Source organism: Amblyomma americanum, chromosome 6 (assembly GCF_052857255.1).
Source record: "Amblyomma americanum isolate KBUSLIRL-KWMA chromosome 6, ASM5285725v1, whole genome shotgun sequence".
Taxonomy (NCBI): Eukaryota; Metazoa; Arthropoda; class Arachnida; order Ixodida; family Ixodidae; genus Amblyomma; species Amblyomma americanum.
Genome location: NC_135502.1, coordinates 97,223,287 through 97,240,780, shown reverse-complemented (window position 1 = coordinate 97,240,780; position 17,494 = coordinate 97,223,287). Strand labels below are relative to the sequence as shown.

Here is a 17,494-nt window from a genome sequence, read left to right as displayed (position 1 = left end):
GCATAATTGCCGACTAGGTTTGGAAAAAAATTTTTGAGCAACCGTCCATCGTACAGCGTTCCGGGTGTTGTGACAGCACTTCTCTTTCCATATAGATTAAATGTTTTAGTCAAGTTTGAGGCTATATCTTGCGAGAGGGGTTCGCACCGATGACATATGCACCTTCATTTGCATGCTTTAAGGCGCGCTTGAGGTGCCCAGCGAGATGTGACAGCTACTGCGACCTTTCCTTTCTTAAAACGATGCGCTCGGCTACTGATTCGGCGTACCCAGGTTCAAACCCTGCTGCGCCAGCCAAATTTTGATGGACGCGAAGCGCAAACGTGGCTGTGTGCTCTCCGATGTCAGTGCACTTTAAAGATCCCCAGGTGGTCGAAACTATTCCGGAGCCCTCCACTACTGCACCTCTTATGTAGCGGGAGCAACGCTATGCTACCGGTCGAACATTTCGCGGTACACGCGAAAGGCAAGTTGTGCGCATGCGCCGTTACCATGGCAACCGGGGACGAGGAGTGGGTGCGCCGCGCGCTTCGTCGCCGCCGTCGCCGCTTTTTCTTCCAGAGTCCCTCCTTTATCCCTTATGGCGCGGCTCAGGTGTCCGCCGATATGTGAGAGACCCGCAGCGGTGGCTCAGTGGTTAGGGCGCTCGACTACTGATCCGGAGTTCCCGGGTTCGATCCCGACCGCGGCGGCTGCGTTTTTATGGAGGAAAAACGCTAAGGCGCCCGTGTGCTGTGCGATGTCAGCGCACGTTAAAGATCCCCAGGCGGTCGAAATTATTCCGGAGCCCTCCACTACGGCACCTCCTTCTTCCTTTCTTCTTTCACTCCCTCCCTTATCCCTTCCCTTACGGCGCGGTTCAGGTGTCCAACGATATATGAGACAGATACTGCGCCATTTCTTTTCCCCTCCCACCCCCCCAAAAAAACAACCAAATATTATATTATTATTATTATTATTACACCCTCATCTCTCCTAGTTCCCCAACAGCTGCTGAGAGCTACTACGCCCCCTCCCCTCCCCCTCTTTTGTAATAAAGGTTTTATTCATTCATTCGCATATGTTTCTACCAACTTCCTTCTCTCTTCACGTCGCAGTAATAGTAGCCCCGTTGGAGACAGTCGACGGGACCGTGCCCCTTCCTCCTCTTTCTCGCTTGGATCTCAGCAGCAGCAGTTCCGTGTGACAAGAGCAGCAGCGCCGTCGGCCTACAGCAGCACCAGGTACTTGAGGTCGCCGTACTATCGCTACCCATCATCACCAGCCTAACTACAGCCACAGCAGGACAAAGGCCTTCTCCATATCCCTCCAATAACCCTGTCGTAACGTGCAATGAATGCGGCCACACTATCCCCGCAAACTTCCTGTCCTCATCCGCCCACCTGAATTTCTGCAGCCCCGTGCGATACGCTTCCTTTTTCTTGCGTTCGCTCTACATACTGGTAACTAAAAGGCGTGAGTTCAAATCCCACTCAAGCTCATACCTTTCCGCATGTGTTCTACTTGCTCCTGTTTTCTCATGATGTGGGCAGACCGACGGACAAAAATACGTGGTCATAGAGATTCTGAAATGTCGCTGTTAATGCTGTCGTTCTTCATTAGGGCCACAAAGCGGCAGCAGCATGACACACATTCGACAAAACTCATAGAATAAAGGAAAACATTCATAATAAACAGGGAAAAAAATTCACAGGGGCACCAAGGTACATAATGCGCTGGCAATGAGTAGAATTAAAGGCGGTTGATACCTCTTCCAGAACTGACGTCGCTTCTGTCCAGCCAATGGGATTTACCCGGTCTGGTGACGTCATTTTTCTTCAGTCTATGGGCGAATCTTATGACCGACGACTAACTTTTTTCCCCGATGACGCTTCTAATGCTATCGCACTGAAAACACAAGTGCGTTAGAACCCGCTGTCTAAAACATAACTTTGCAGTAAGCATGCTTCGCACCACTGTATATAAAATACACTAGGTTTAAGGGAGAGAGAAGCGGCTTTCTTATAGTAAATGTCGCACATATTGGGCTGAGCGATGATTATTTCTCGAGTTACTCGGCACTGGGGGTAGGGAAGAGGTGAAGAAAGATTTTCTTGTCTTTTGATGATAGTGAAAGAACATTGGTACGGACAAAAAAATCCTTATTAGGAACGCAATTATTTTGCAATCCGTGCCGAAAGCACAGCAATAAATATCGCCGTTCACATTTATTATTACAAATTGATTCGTGAGAATTTCGCCGCGTCTCTTCCCGCTTATGCTTTAGAGGTTCTTCTGTGATTACACAATGGACGTGACTGCCAGATGTGTCTTCGCCACAAGGCTGGACTCTCACTCAGACAGAGAGAACGAGTTCGTCACTCGGTCAAAGCAAATCCTTCCCAAAGGCGTCACGCTTCGCATACTGCTGATTAGTGAGTGGCACCTCTCGCTTATTTGTCCGGGGCTGCAGCTGCACTTACAGTTATAAAAAAAACCGACAACTACAGGAGCACCTTTATATCTTCTGTATAGTTGCTTCCTTAGATTTCCTTAATTATAGTAGATATACCAGCTCGTTCGTCTTCTCATATATGTAATGTTCACATGCCGTGGTCAGTTCTGTGCGATATCACGGATGATATTTAACTGCGGTCAACCGAATAGAGGAGGAGGAAAATTAATAGAAGCAAATAAAATGCAGAAACTGGGCTATGAATCAGCCTGCTCAAGGCTGATACTCTGCAGTGCAGGTGAACGGTGTCAGACGGAATTGAGAACGATGGCACAAAGTATTGAGAACGAGAGAAAGCTATGCCGGCTTAAGATTCGTGGCTCACACTAATGCTAGAAGGAAAGAAGGCTATTTGTGCCAGCATTTTTCCCCAACATGAAACCCCGCGGAGCGATCGGCTTCCGTAAAGGCGGCAGGTAAAGACAGAGAACATGGCAAAGGATAGGGACAAATGGTCAGGAAATAAATGGCCTTCATTACGGTGCCAATATTTAAAGTCGTAATATGAAACGTCTATGGTGGTTGTCAGGAACGCCACTGTCGCAGCATAGGGACATGTCCAATTTGATGCGTAGCCAAGGGCAAGTAAGTGAGCGGAATACATTTAATTACCAGTGGGAATGAGGTAAGGTGCACACTACTGCTTGGCATTATTCAAGCTAGCAGTTAAAATTGAGGTGTGTAATGTTCCGACAAGGTTTGCTCATATGCACATAGGCCAAGTGCGCTAAACAATTTGAGATCACGGCTGCCCACATGAAAGTTAGTAGTGAAGAAATTGTCAAGTTAGCGTCTCAGGCAGCGATCGCACTCTTCGCAGTTCGCACAGCCGGTAGGTGCGTATAGCGCTAGTTAAACGCTAGGCTTCGAGGAATTGCGCGCTGCGAGTTTATGCGGGTAGTCGATAACTCTAAGTTACGTCCCTACACCTTCAGCGAACGGTATTGTCTTCAATTATATGGTAGTAATAAATCACGTGTGTTACCTGTGACACACTGTTTTCTTTTTTTCCTGATTTACATTTATTTTCCCGAAGTTCGCGAAGATGATAAGCCTTTCACTCCTCCCGCCTGGCGTGCTCCAGTTCTTCAGGGACGTCTTGCAGCGCATAATAAACAACAAATCAGAGGATGTAAGAAAGTTTCTTCCGTTTCCTGAACGTACACGTTGTGCTGACTGTCATATCTTTCATTTTGTAAATCCTTTAGCAAGAAGAAAGCTTTTTCCGACTCCTAATGAATGCGCATGAAGAAAGAGGCGGAAACACACCGGAAAGCAGCACTGACAGAGACAATCGACTCTTCAACCTCAACTCAGACATTGAGAGAGAGGACTCTTCAGGAACGACGGAAAGTATGAAAGCAACGGTGTTTTTAATTATTAGTGTCGTGGGTGCAGTAGAAGAACACAAAAAAGCAGCACACCACCAATAAAACCGAATGCACGGCCCCTTCCCCTTCACCACTAATGTCTCTTGTCGAGTCTCATTAATGAAGCTACGTATGCTGATGAGTGTCCTCATGTTTAGCTTTAGGCCCGCTCTGTGGCGTGAGTGGCGCTACCGTGTGTTAGCCGGTGCCGTAGTTTTCCAAAGTGATGGACGACTGGAGACGTCCAACTAGACAACGAGTGCTACATGCATCGTGGTTGAACTGAATTGCTGACAGACTGAAGCTACTTATAGTGCATTTGTAGTTTATACTGCGAGGTCTGCTGTACTTGTTATGCTATCAGCCTGGAAGAAAAGCAAAAGTGCGACTCTTGAAACACGAAACTAATGACGCTAACAGCCGTCCAAAGAAACAAGAGATGGGATGGAACCAGTAGTTTCTAGTCATTATTTTACAGCGATAGCTGTTAGGCTCCCGTATCTGGCTTCAGTGTCGCCGTCGGCGTAACCGGGGTCGTGGTAAACTAGTTATTTCTAATATAAAAGGTGGGGGTGGGTTAAGGTGGTGAGCTAATTGTTAATTTCAGGTTAATATCGAAGGAGAATGCTCGTGGCGCGATGGGTTTGCGATGCAATGACCCTTGTGTCCCGCTTCAGCTGCTATGCGCAGCACTCAGCAGGACGGTGTCAACAGCATCGTTCATTCAGAAAGCGTTCTGAAATAACTTGTGGCCATTCACGGCTCCCTCAATGGGCCCCTGCTTTGTTATTTATTTCGTTGTTTTCCGAGCACTTGTTTTCGTATATACACATTTATGTATTTCTCGTTTTGTTGTTCGTTTCTAGCGCACCACATGTGTATACCATGAGGAGCGAAATTGCTATGTACGTGATGAGCAGTAAACTGCATGCATAGTACTCTTGGAGCAATCGTGCAATTTAGTGTAAGTTCACGTGCTATACGCCACTTTTGCTGTCGATGATACATCACTCGAAAGCAACGCAGGCTGTAAATGAATATTTTTTTTATTTTTCATAATTACCCTGAAATCCTACTTGCACTCCATTGCAAGCTTTCAGAGTTTTGTGTATTTTTATAAAATATTTTATCACGATCTTTTACGCAGCGAATTGTTTACTCTGCCTTCATATGTATCATCGCATTTAGAGCACATATGCAAAGTCAGCCTGATTCCATGCCGTGCTAAAACATTCTAGGAGTCATGCAATCCATGCACATCGAATGAATGAAACTGCTTCCACTCTTTATTTGTAGCAAGTTATGAATTTTTATTATTTTTGTTTGCTGAACAGCATGTGTAATACCCTTGCATGCCTTACGAATTTATAACTTACATCAAGTCGTTATGCATGTGCTCACGAATACCGGATGCTCCAGCTGAAAGTAACGAATATTTTAAAGAAGATGGCCTAAAATACCCAAAAAAGTTTATACGACCGCAGAAGCTCATGCGCGCGCTCACTGTCATTCTAGTGCAATCAGGACTCTTCTAGCATAGATAAAACTAAAGAAAGTAACCTTCGCGGCAGCACATTTATAGCCACATAGGATAAGTGTTAGTGGTTTAACTAAGCTTTCCGCCTTTGAGAATCTTTTACGGATCAGTGTTCAAAATGTCTACGCGGTGACAAAAGCTGTCAAAGGTGAGACGAATCAAAGGTTAATCACTTCCAACCTCTCTCATCGTTGTTGTCTTTACGCCTTTTCTCGTAGAACTCACTGAAGAGGAGGCCATGGCGCAATGCATACTCTTCTTCATCGGCGGTCAAGAGAAGGCTGGAAGTGCCATAGCCTTCACCTTGTACCTGCTGGCCGTTCATCCCGACGTGCAGGAGAAGCTCAGAAAGGAAGTGGACGAGTGCTTCACAGCTCATGTATGTGCCACCATTCTTCGCTGCATGACTAACTGCTATGTCAACATTGTCTTCACTGACCGCAAATATGTAATCACGGCAGTTGTAACAGCAGCTTCAAGAGCTCGTCATCAAAATCATCAGTCTCGCTACTACTGCAGGAGGAAAGGCTTCACCGCTGATCTCCAGTTGTCTGTACCTTCCCTTACCCTAGGACAGCTGCAAAACATTCCCCCTTCCCCTCGTCTTCACTAATTATTGGCCACTGCTGATTGCGTAATCCGTCATTCCGTGTGCGCACTTCCACACTAACATACCGTCAACCACTGGTACCTGTTCTGCACAGAAGAACTGCTAGAATTTAGCTTTCTTATTTCATGTAAGATACCTGCCCGCGCTTTGTATCTGACCCACGCTGCATTCCATCACTAAAAGCTGTTCTCCGGTAAATAGTTTGGTACGTGCTACTCTCGTTGTTCTAAGCAGCACTTTATCCTCAAAGCTTCAGCAGCCAGTGCATGATACCAATTCGCGGGCGAGTACTGGCATAACGCAGGGCCTCAATTTACTTCTCAGAAACCTTTTGAGATATCCTTACCGTTAGCCCACTTTTTATCCCGTACATGCAGAGCGAATGTGAAAAGGTTGAGGCAGCACAAGCTGTAGAGGAATTTTGTCGAGCACTTTTGACGCCCATCTGGAACGTCAGCCATTCTTTGTGGCTCTCAAACCAGTAAACTATACGGCTTGGTGCATGTATACGTGTTGTGCATTTGAATTGATATTGCGTAGGGCTCATGAAGTTATAAAGGCATCACCTCTCATTTTCGCTCTCTAACATTTTAGAGAGAAAGCTCTACTTCACCACCAAAGCTGCCGAAGCTGATTCATGCGGATGACTTGACCTCGCCTTGAATGAACCAATAAATAAAACAAATTTTTTTCGGAATTGGAATTTGAACACAGGGCAGTTGGAACAGGTCAGCTTCGTTGGCGACTGCATGGGAGCACAAAGTTTTTTTTTAGCATGATATTTATTAGACGCGTTTATATGCAGGAAAGAGCTGTATACATTATTTACAAAGTAATAAGCCAGTAGCCGAGCAAGTTAAATGGGAAAACAGCACAACACAACTAAAACACGCGTCTTAACACAACTTAATTAAAACGGTGGCAAGAAAAGACAAGACATCAATAACGGGAAGCAGTCCGGTTGATAGTCACTGTCTTCGTAAGCGCCTTTCAGCTGGTGCACCACTTGGCCGAAATGTGTGCGGGGGAGAGGACAGGCTCAGCATTCCGGTCCAACATGCGCGTTTTCCACAGGCTATGCAGCCCGAGCAGGAAAATCACGTAAACGGGTACGTGGTCATATTGGATGGCCATTAGGTAACGCACATTTTGAGAATTCAAAACAAATTCTTTCTTCAGTGTCATTTGTAGAATGTCCCAACTTAATATCGCGTCTTTGCAGCCAATAAAACATTGTTCGATGGTTTCAGGTGCATCACATAACCGGCGATTAACAGAAGAAAAAAAATATATTTTTTTGCGAAGCCACATTTTGACAGGTAGAATTTCAGCGGGTAGTTGAAAAACTGAAAAACCTTTTGGTACAAAGGTGAAATCGGGATTTTACGTACTGGTCTCAGAACATCATGACAAATACAATTAGAGTAGAGTGAGTGATACAACGGAGGCAAAAAGAGCATACATATCAATCCTTTGTATAATTTTTTTTGTGTGAAACAGAGAATTTGTATTCATAGAGAAAAGAGAATTTCCAGAAAACGCACCGAGTCATAAACTTCCTTCATAATACCTAATAATATGGGCCGCTAGATAAAATTACAAGAGACCACTAAGTTTGGGAAGAAGGTTCACAAAGTTCGTTTGCAGGGATGCCCTAATAACTGGATGGGAGCTGTAACAGAAAAAAGAAACGTGAAACTAACTATAATAAATAGGGATGTGCGAAACCTAGTCCGCCAGCAGAAACAAGACTCTATAGGTTATCGCTCCGCATCGGCTCAAAACTGGAGGACTATATAAACGTCGCAAATGTTCGGTGAAAGTTTTGGATGTAGTGTCTCGCGCACTGGAGCACCTGCAAAACGTAACAAGTTTTTGTTGCCAGAAACATGTTGCAGGCCTGCGCTCTACCAAAAAGTGATAAGTGGTGCGGAACAAAATTGTGAGCATAGCTCTGAAGGGCCGGGACCCGCTCCACAATGCTATCGCCGCTTGTATTCTTTACTGTCAATGCTATCGCAGCAGCCGATTACGCCTCGTGTTAAACTGCGACACACTCTCGCGCTGTGCATTGCTCATCGTCGTCTGCATCAACTTCCATCTGCGGCGCGAACAGATGACATCAACTTAACTTTTACCAGAGCTTAACCTGAGTCTAATATCGTCACCAGACGCGCCCACGAACCATCGAAGCAAAACCATGAGCCAATCAGGCTGAACACCAGCTTTCGAACGTCTACGTAGTTTGACTGCTTTAAAACCCTACCATTTTTTTGCTTTCATTTTAATGTCATTTTAATGTCGAGCTGCCTTCCAGAGACATGCTCCTCTGTCCGATCTTTCCACCCTTCCTTGATAATAAAGCTTCCTCTCTCTGCATAACGACCAGGTCATACTTGCAATAAGCTTGGGAGGGAGATGGCTGCAATAAGCTTGGGAGGGAGATGGCTTCACGAAGCTCGACCTTCGACCTTTGCAGCGACTATGAAATACATGTCTTTTGGTACTAAGTTGCCAGGTCTCACAAGATGCTACTCAGCACCACTGAAATTCAATGCATTGAAAGCGTTAGTGTACAAGTGCTGTCAATATATGGCTGTCAATGCAGTTCTCGCTTGCGGTGCTTAACGCCTTGCATAAAAAAATATACATTCATTTTGTATTTCAGGGTGATCGCCCAGGCATTGATGAGGTCAACAAGCTTGAGTATCTGCACTGCGTTGTCTCGGAGTCGCTGCGCATGTACCCGCCTGTTCCCCGGTAATGTTTGCCGCTACTGATGATGATTGTTATGGTACAGCTCCTATGTCAACATGAATTTCGCCCGCAAACTGCCATAAAGAGTTAACATCTGGGCACTGTACCGACAGGAGCAAAAGAGCATTAGCATTACGAAAACACAAATCGCTTGGCTCGTTTCGATTCAAGAAATTATTGTGCTCCGATCGCATTCTGACAAATATGGCATTACGCCGATCTCCTTCAGTAATTTACATTGCAGCCACAATCAGTAGAGTTCTTGCTCCTAAGAATTTGTAAATTGTAAAATTTACCGCTACGAAGCGATGCATGGGCTATATGGACGACGTAGTGGAGACCTCAAGGTTAAGTTAGACCATGTTGGGTTTTTAAACTTGCGCTTACATCACACAGCAAACGTGCACTCTCACAATTCGCCTCCATCGAAATACGGCCGTCGCGGTTCGGATTGCAAACAGGACCTTGGAATCAGCAGCTGAACATTAAAGCAGCTGGGCAATTGCGCGTGTCATCGTTCATATGAATTCGTTGAGTGGCGAGAAGGTTGTCGATGAGCGAACGCTTGAGGCATCGTATTTGAAAAAGCGATTGAAAGGAGACCGATTTTTTGTAGTTCTCTGTGAGCCTTGAGTAAAGTTTCTGTGCAAGTGAAAACTAATTTCAAAGTTGACCTTGGTCGATCGATTCCAAGTTTCGTTGAGTACAGTTACAATACGATGCGTACCTTTCGGACCAGACTTACTATTCTCTCCAACGCCTAGCCGGCAAGCCGTTCCGTAGTTTTTTTTTATTATTATTCATGGCGTCTTTCTATTTATCGCTTTGGGCAATAGTAACAAGTAGCAGAAAAATAATCAGTGGAAAATTTCTCTCTGTGTGCAGCCAAAAGTTTCTAGTATCTGAGGCCATATCTACCGTGATTAGTCACTGCCATATTGAGCAGTTTACGCATTTCATTGAAGATACTTTGTAGTTGAAAGCTACCATAGGTATCGATACTTTCGTGGAGTTAGAAAAGGCCGGGATTGCCAGATTAGTGAACAGATTCCTCACATAATTGTTTATGAATGTTTTGGTGAAGTAGTTAGATTAGGACTGCGCACGTTCTCGATGCGATCAGCATTAAAAAACTGTATTGCGGTTGCATTTACCCGACCGCGGCTGCTGCGTTTTTATGGAGGAAAAACGCTAAGGCGCCCGTGTGCTGTGCGATGTCAGTGCACGTTAAAGATCCCCAGGTGGTCGAAATTATTCCGGAGCCCTCCACTACGGCACCTCTTCTTCCGTTCTTCTTTCATTCCCTCCTTTATCCCTTCCTTTACGGCGCGGTTCAGGTGTCCAATGATATATGAGACAGATACTGCGCCATTTCCGTTCCCCCAAAACCAATTATTATTATTATTATTATTGCATTTACAAACTTTATAAAAGAAAAAAGAAACGACGTTTTATTTCCTTCTAATTCAGACTAGCTGGCACAGTACACAAATCAATTCCTTTTCGACTGAATATAAGATGTCCTTTCGCGACACTTTTCTGCAGTCACTTGAAGTGTCTGAGGTTGAAAATTTCAAGCACCTCAAATTGCCAGTAGTATTACGTCGGAGGAGAAATTAAACAGTAACTGCCAGTAACACGGTATGAGGTAGCGCCATTATCGCGAATTCAACCAGTACAAGAGCTACTTGAGCTAAGAAAAGGCCAATAGTAGAGTCGCACATGAATTTTTCTCATACTCTTTTCAGACTCGAGAGAGCACCCTGCCAAGACTACATTTTCGCAGACACCGGCATCAAAGTAAACAAGGACGACATCGTCACAGTTCCTGTCTATGCCTTGCACCACGACCCGCAGTACTTTCCAGACCCGCTGACCTACAACCCTGAAAGGTTAGAAAGAAGCTCCGTGCTGGTCCCTCCAGTCCTGTAGTTTCCATCCTGCTTGTAGTCCATTTGTCTCTGCAGTGATTGTCCACTTTTGAGACATGCTTTGGGCCTCAGTAAGTCTGTGAATGCCTGTTTCAGGTTCAACGAACAGAACATGGCCTCCATTCAACCGTACACATACCTTCCATTCGGAGCTGGTCCGCGCAACTGCATCGCCACGCACTTCGCACTCCACACAGTGAAGCTTTGTGTGCTCCACAACATTCGGAACGTTCTGCTCGTTCGCACTGAGCAGACAAAAGTTAGTATAGACACACCTGTTCTACTGATCTCATACCTTTTTCCGCATGGATTGTCCGAGAAAAAACATTAAGCCTTGCATAGAGGCATTTAAAGTCCGAGCCCAGTAGCATCAGCCACAATCGGGAATTTGCGAAAATTGTCGCAATTCACCAATTTTCTGTTTTAAGCATGCTTAGGGGCTGCAAAGGCACACGCTGAACATATGAACATAAATTATTATAAGCAGGTACCTAGCATTTGTAGTGAGATTTACATGCTGAGGTGTGTAGCAAGGCTGTAATGTCAAGTATAAGCAGAGAGACTGATCCGAACGACTAAACTATACGAATTAGACATGTCCAGCGGCCGTTCTCAGTAGCGCGATCAAAAAATGCGCGTCTCATGCGCCAAAAAATTTTCTACCGCGGTGGATATGAGGTAGGACATTAGAAACGCTTAAGCTTCAAAAAGATATCGCTAAAACAAGCCCCGTGAAAAAAATGCAGCGGGCTGCGAAGTATTCACATATCGTGTTTGCTCTGGCCATCTCCAGGCCACAGTGTATTGCGGAGGTGTTGCTGTCCATTATGTGGTGCCCGTGTTCCAGGTACCTCTGGAATTCCGCAACGGCTACGGAATGCTCACTGCCAAAGGAATCAAAGTGGGAATCAGAAAACGAGAGTAGCCCAACGGACCATACCTTCTTGGGTTCATCACATCAATGTCAGAAGTCGTCGAAACAGCTACTTTTGGAAAGTACTTCGAGATTGAAGGAAGACTACCCCTTACGACTAGTCCCATTACTATCAATGCCGGCAACGTGTGTGCGTGTGTGTTTGTCTGTACTCGCAGGTGGTGCTCAAAATCTCAGCGATGACAAGAAAGAAAAGGGCGACGTTAACAAGCCGCCGTATGACTCACACAGGAAACCAAGCAACGCCACTTCAGGAAATACTATGCATGTCGTTTGTCTTTATATACTCGCCATTGGCCGCCCTTCATGTGGCGCCAGTTTTCCCGACAACATCCGTATCAAAATTATGGCACAATCATTTGTCGTCCTTCGTTCCGGGTGATTTCTCTTTGCATATAGATAACACGTGCAAGTCAAGTTGGAGGCTACTCTACCACCTCTCCTCTTCTCTCTGCTACTCTTTTTTCTCCTTCATTTTTTCTTCCCCTCAAGCCCTTCTTCCCCGTGCAGGATAGCAAACCGTCTATTCTTCTGGTTAACCTCCCTGCCTCTTCCTTTTCGCCCTTCTCCTCCTCCTCATCCAAGTTGGAGGCTAACTTTCAACATGGGCTCAAAACAACGACATATACGCCTTTAATTGTATGCCCTCCAGACTCTTTTCCTCTTCCGTTAAGGCGCGGTTGAAGGGAGGTTACGAGAGACTTTGAGGGCGGGTTTCCTGGCTACGAGAACACTGCCGCTCTTCGGGTATCAGCGCTCCGTTCGAGAAGCGCCAATGTGTTGAGACTCCCGAGGAAGGAGCCATCTGCCTCCTTTTTCCTTGTTTTCTGCTCTAAATCCTGCCCACGCTTCCTCGTTCCTGCTCTAAACCCCAAACACGCTATCTGTGAATCTCAACAACCACCAGCAGGTCGGTGGTTTGACGGACCAGGACCTCCGGCGTGGAAGTCTGCAGCCAGGGACGCCTAGAGACAGAAAAATGTGGGTATTCAATACAAAGAGACAAAGGAAAATGCAGCACTCTAGAATAGCACAGAGCGAGGGCCAGTTGGCAAGGTTTCTGAGCTATGGGCAAAATTTCCACTCGGTTGTGTACAGCGGTCAAAGCTGGATGCGAGGCGCCGTGTGTCAAATATAATGTACTTTTAACTTGTTTTCTCATTTCAGCAGAAGGTACTGAACTCATGTTATGTACTGCATGTTTACTTCATGCACTGGGAGTCTTTTGTGCCTGAGCTGTCGTGGACGTTACAAGTTTGATGTCTTGCGTGCATGTTCCCTTGATACGTCGACATACATATTGCACGGACTGGACGACGTGGAGTGCTGGCAGCGCCTGAGCTTCACCGACCTCTCAGCACTGAACAAGAACACGTCCTTCACAAAGATCTAACCAGCACTCTCCTGCCCGACTAACGCTCTACAACTTTCATGGCATGGCACAGCTAGCTGTCCCAGCTGTCCGAAGATCAGGACAGGCAACACATTCTGTGTTCATGTAACGCTATAATCACCTCTCTCTATTTGTCCTTCCCTCCTCCTCCTTCCTAGATAGCTTGCTTTCACTCGGGCTCGGCAGATGAACAATGGGTCTTAACAGAGCAAGCGCTCTCCTTCATTGGTCATTAGTGCTCGCCTTGAATAAAGTTTTTCCTCCTCCTCCTTTCATTAACTAGCTTGCTTGTGAAGTGACTGTAGGAACATACCCCACAATGGGGTGACGCAGTCACGCAACCTTTGCATCTTACCCATAAAAATTTGGTCTTACATGATTTTCAAGCGTTCTTTTTCCATGAGGTATCCAGATAATTGCTTTCTGGTTTTACTTCCAGGTCCCTGTAGAATCCTGGTATATATTGCGGCCAGGTCTTCCCGGGTGGCGACTTGAGGACAAGGAAGTGAGACCCGCGCGCTATTGCGTGACTGGTTGAGGGGTAGGCGCATAGGTAGAGTCGAATGACCTGAGCACAGGGGGTAGTCGGCCAGGCGGCGAGGTTGTCTCCAATAGCCTATGCTCAGGGGGCAGTCCAAGATTTCGGCTGCTGACCCGGTGCAATGGCGTGTCGGCAGGGAGAGGTCTGGGGTCCTCGGTGTTAGGAGGGGTGTGCGACATATTCCAAGGCGATTTACCCAGCTCTAAGGTGCCCCTGTGCTGTGCGATGTCATTGCACGTTAAAGATACCCAGGTGGTTGAAATTATTCCGGAGCCCTCCACTACGGCACCTCTTTCTTCCTTTCTTCTTTCACTCCGTCTTTTACCCGTTCCTATACGGCGCGGTTCAGGTGTCCAACGATATATGAGACAGATACTGCGTGATTTCCTTTCCCCAAAAACCAATTAAAAAAAATAGGTTGCAGAACCAAAAAGGGCATTGCACAGGCCGCAAGCGGTCCAGCAGTGTCCCAGCTGAATGAGCACGCGCGTCTCACTTCCGTGTCCTCAAGGCGCCGCCCGGGGACACCTGCTGGCGGTATTGCACCGGGGTAGTGTGCAGCCGTTGGCGGAGCTCTGTGAAAGCAGCCTGTTGCTCGGCAGTCCAGACGAACGGCGCATCGTCACGTGTTAAACGGGTGAGCGTTCAGCGACCTTGCTGAAGTCGGCGATAAAACTGTGGTAGTAGGCGCACAAACCCAAGAAACGCTGGGGCCTTTTCTTTGTAGTAGGACGGGGAAACTGGGCTGCGGCGGCAGTTTTCTCGGGATCGGGTCGTATGCCATCGGCGCTCACAACATGGCCGAGAAACTTGAGCTCTTTGTAGCCAAAGTGGCATTTCTCGGGTTTAAGTGTCAAGTCGCCCAACCGCAGGGAATCCAACACGGTCCGCAGGCGTTCAAGGTGTTGGTCGAAGGTTTCTGAAAACACCACCACGTCATCTAGGTAAACTAAACAAGTTTGCCATTTGAAGCCAGCCAGGACACTATCTATCATGCGCTGAAACGTCGCCGGCACAGAGCAAAGGCCGAAGGGCAACACCTTAAATTCTTATAGGCCGTCCGGTGTGATGAAGGCAGTTTTTTGGCGGTCACATTCATCAACCTCAATCTGCCAATGTCCGCTCTTTAGGTCGATCGACGAAAAATACTTGGCGCGGAGAAGTCTGTCGAGCGAGTCGTCGATGGGTTGCAGGGTGTAGACGTCCTTTTTCGTTATGGAGTTAAGCTTACGGTAATCAACGCAAAAGCGCAGTGCCCCATCCTTCTTCTTAACAAGCACGACGGGCGACGACCACGAGCTCTTAGAGGGCTGAATAATGTCATCTGTAAGCATCTCCTTCACCTGCGTTTGGATGGCGTCGCGTTCCTTCGGGGAAATGCGATACGGCTGCTGTCGCATGGGGCGAGTGTCATCGTAAGTGATGATCCGATGCTTCGTGACCGACGTTTGCCGCACTTTCGAGGAGGATGCGAAGCAGGTTTTGTACTGGAGCAGTAGGGCACGGAGGTCGTGCTCTTGAGTCGCTGAGAGGCCGGACCTGATATCGATGCGATGCAGGGACGTGTCCGGACATACCATGGCCTCGGACTCAAAGCACTCAGTAACATCAGCCATTTGATCGGCCACGCGACGGCAGTAGCTCGGAAAAAGTGACGAGGTTCTTTCGTAAAATGAGTAATAAGAATTTCCGACCGACCATTACGGAGGTGGACAACACTTCGGGCCGCGCAAATGCCATGTGTCAGCAGCAAGAAAAGGTTGCCCTCGGCGACTGCAGGTTCATCACGTAGCCCAGCATCGCATTCGACTCTTGCAAAAACACTGGAGCGCGGCGGTATCAAGACACTTTCAGTGGAAATACGAAGGTCGGAGCTGCGTTGCCGAACGTCGGAGGTGTCGTCGGCTTCCGCTGTCGAAAACGTAACGGTCCTGTGACTCAGGTCAATAACAGCACCATTCTCAAGGAGAAAATCTACGCCCAAAATCAGGTCACGTGAACAGTCGCGGAGCACCAGGCAGCTAACTATTGTGGGTTTCTCAGTAGGCACAGGCCACTACCCACCGCGGGTTCGAGCTTCGCGCGAGCCAAGGGCCCCGATCAGCCGTCACCACACGCACCCTGGGGCCCCGCTGCGGCGGCGTTCAACCTCTGAAGAGAGGAGAGCGGCTCGCCGCAAGAAACAGGCCTCCAAGTTCACGAAGGAGACGTTTATTGACGCCGTCCTCCAGCGGTACATACACACACTCAACAGTCACCCCGTCCCGGGGCGCGCTCAGAGCAAGGCTCCGGTGCGCGCTCGGGGCAACAAGAGATATGCGCGCCGCTAGCACGCCGCTGCAGGATATTGTCCCCGCGGCAGTGCTGTGATCTCTCTCGTGTCGGCCGTTGGGCCGTTTGCGAGAGAGAGTGGGCAGTCAACGCAAGGTGCGCCTGTCAGAGGTCGTTGGACCCCTGGACAGGCTCGAGCCGCGGCGGATCAAGGACCCACGCTGGCGAGCTCGAGTATGAACTGGTCCGAACGGCAGAGGCCGGCCCGGACGAACAGTAACGTACGCACCTTACGCTGTCTCGGAGGGGTCTCCTCTCCTCTCTCGGCCCCGCTCGGAAGGTCGCGCGACCACCCCAAACGGGTCCCGAATTCCCGCCAAAAGTCACCAATGGCAAAGGCCCTTGGGAAGCCGGGGGCGGAGCTGCGGCCGAATGACAGCGATTAGCCACCAGCCGTCTCTCCGCCGCCCGAGGCGGGAGAAAGGGAAAGAGGGCGACGCGGGATGCCGCGCAGACGCCACGGCGGGAATCTAGCAGGCTTCCCACATCCTCCTCTCCTTAAATGCCCTCCTACCCATCGGCGAAAGCATGCGGCAAAAAAAAATAAAAAACAAAAAATTAATCCACATAAAACTACCACACTTCAGTTCCAGCCATACACTCAAAAGACAAACAAACAAGAACAGAAAACAAACAACACTTGCATACGTTCCAAGGAGAAAAAAAACTAACTACACTGTACACTGTACACAAGGCCAGCTTACAGGTGGCCTGTTTGTACACAAGGCCAGCTTACAGGTGGCCTGCAGCCTCATAATGTTCGGTGGCGAGGCCCAATGGGCCTGTCGGCGGCCAACTCACGCTTTTGCTGCCTTCAGGGTCCCGGTAGACGATTTATTGACGGCGGTCCCATGTTATCCACAAGGTCATCACAGTTGAGCGTAAGGAAGTTGACGACGCTCGACGATCCCGAAGAGGACCCGCACGGGAAAGGGTGCTGTCCTTCCTGCCCCGTTCTCGGCGTTGCCTTTGTTCTTGGGAACACGCACATCATCCCAGGCACGCACCGGCACGGAAGCGGACATTGATCAGTCACAACGACCCGCTTGTCGGAATCGTTCCGAGGCGCCGTGGCAGGGGTCAAAGGACACACTCTTCAGACGCACTCTTCACGCTCCCCATAGCCACACAAAGACCATGCTGCGAGACACTCGCTCCTTAACGAGCAAACCACTCCCCAGCCGGAAGGGGAGACTTTCGCCGACCCCTCCGCGAACCAACCGGTCCCGTGTTCTTCCTCGCCGCACCCGTGGGGTCAGAACATAAATGAAAAGAAGGCGCGCTGTACAAAAGAAGGCCATCTCTGCGCTACAAGAAAAGTGCAATCGCGAGTAGGCTGAACTTTACATATGTACAAGTCTGGTTTAAAAAAAACTGAACGCCAACGCAAACGTATATTACATATGTACAGATCTCGGAACGTTAGGAGAAACAACGAATAAACTGGAAACAAAAACATGTTAAAGACTGACTAAAACAAACAAACGACTAAATAACTGCACAAGGCTGGAACTGAGCATGCGGAAAACAAAACAAAAAAGAAATCGCCGTGCTTCACCTGGGGTAGGGCCCGGCGAGAAAGCTCGCCAGCTAGCT

The 17,494-nt window shown here is 47.9% G+C and overlaps 2 protein-coding genes across 2 annotated transcripts in view; both read left to right on the top strand.

Moving 5' to 3' along the window:
- The window catches only part of LOC144093904 (uncharacterized), a 174,821-nt gene that overhangs the window by 81,132 nt on the left and 76,195 nt on the right, over window positions 1–17,494 (top strand). The window lies entirely within an intron of this gene.
- LOC144094396 (cytochrome P450 3A31-like) lies at window positions 3,750–11,675 on the top strand. The gene is made up of 6 exons (XM_077628361.1): window positions 3,750–3,847; window positions 5,620–5,780; window positions 8,680–8,771; window positions 10,517–10,660; window positions 10,796–10,958; window positions 11,547–11,675. The coding sequence occupies exons 2-6, from the start codon at window positions 5,640–5,642 to the stop codon at window positions 11,622–11,624; spliced, it is 618 nt and encodes a 205-aa protein (XP_077484487.1). The 5' UTR covers window positions 3,750–3,847; window positions 5,620–5,639; the 3' UTR covers window positions 11,625–11,675.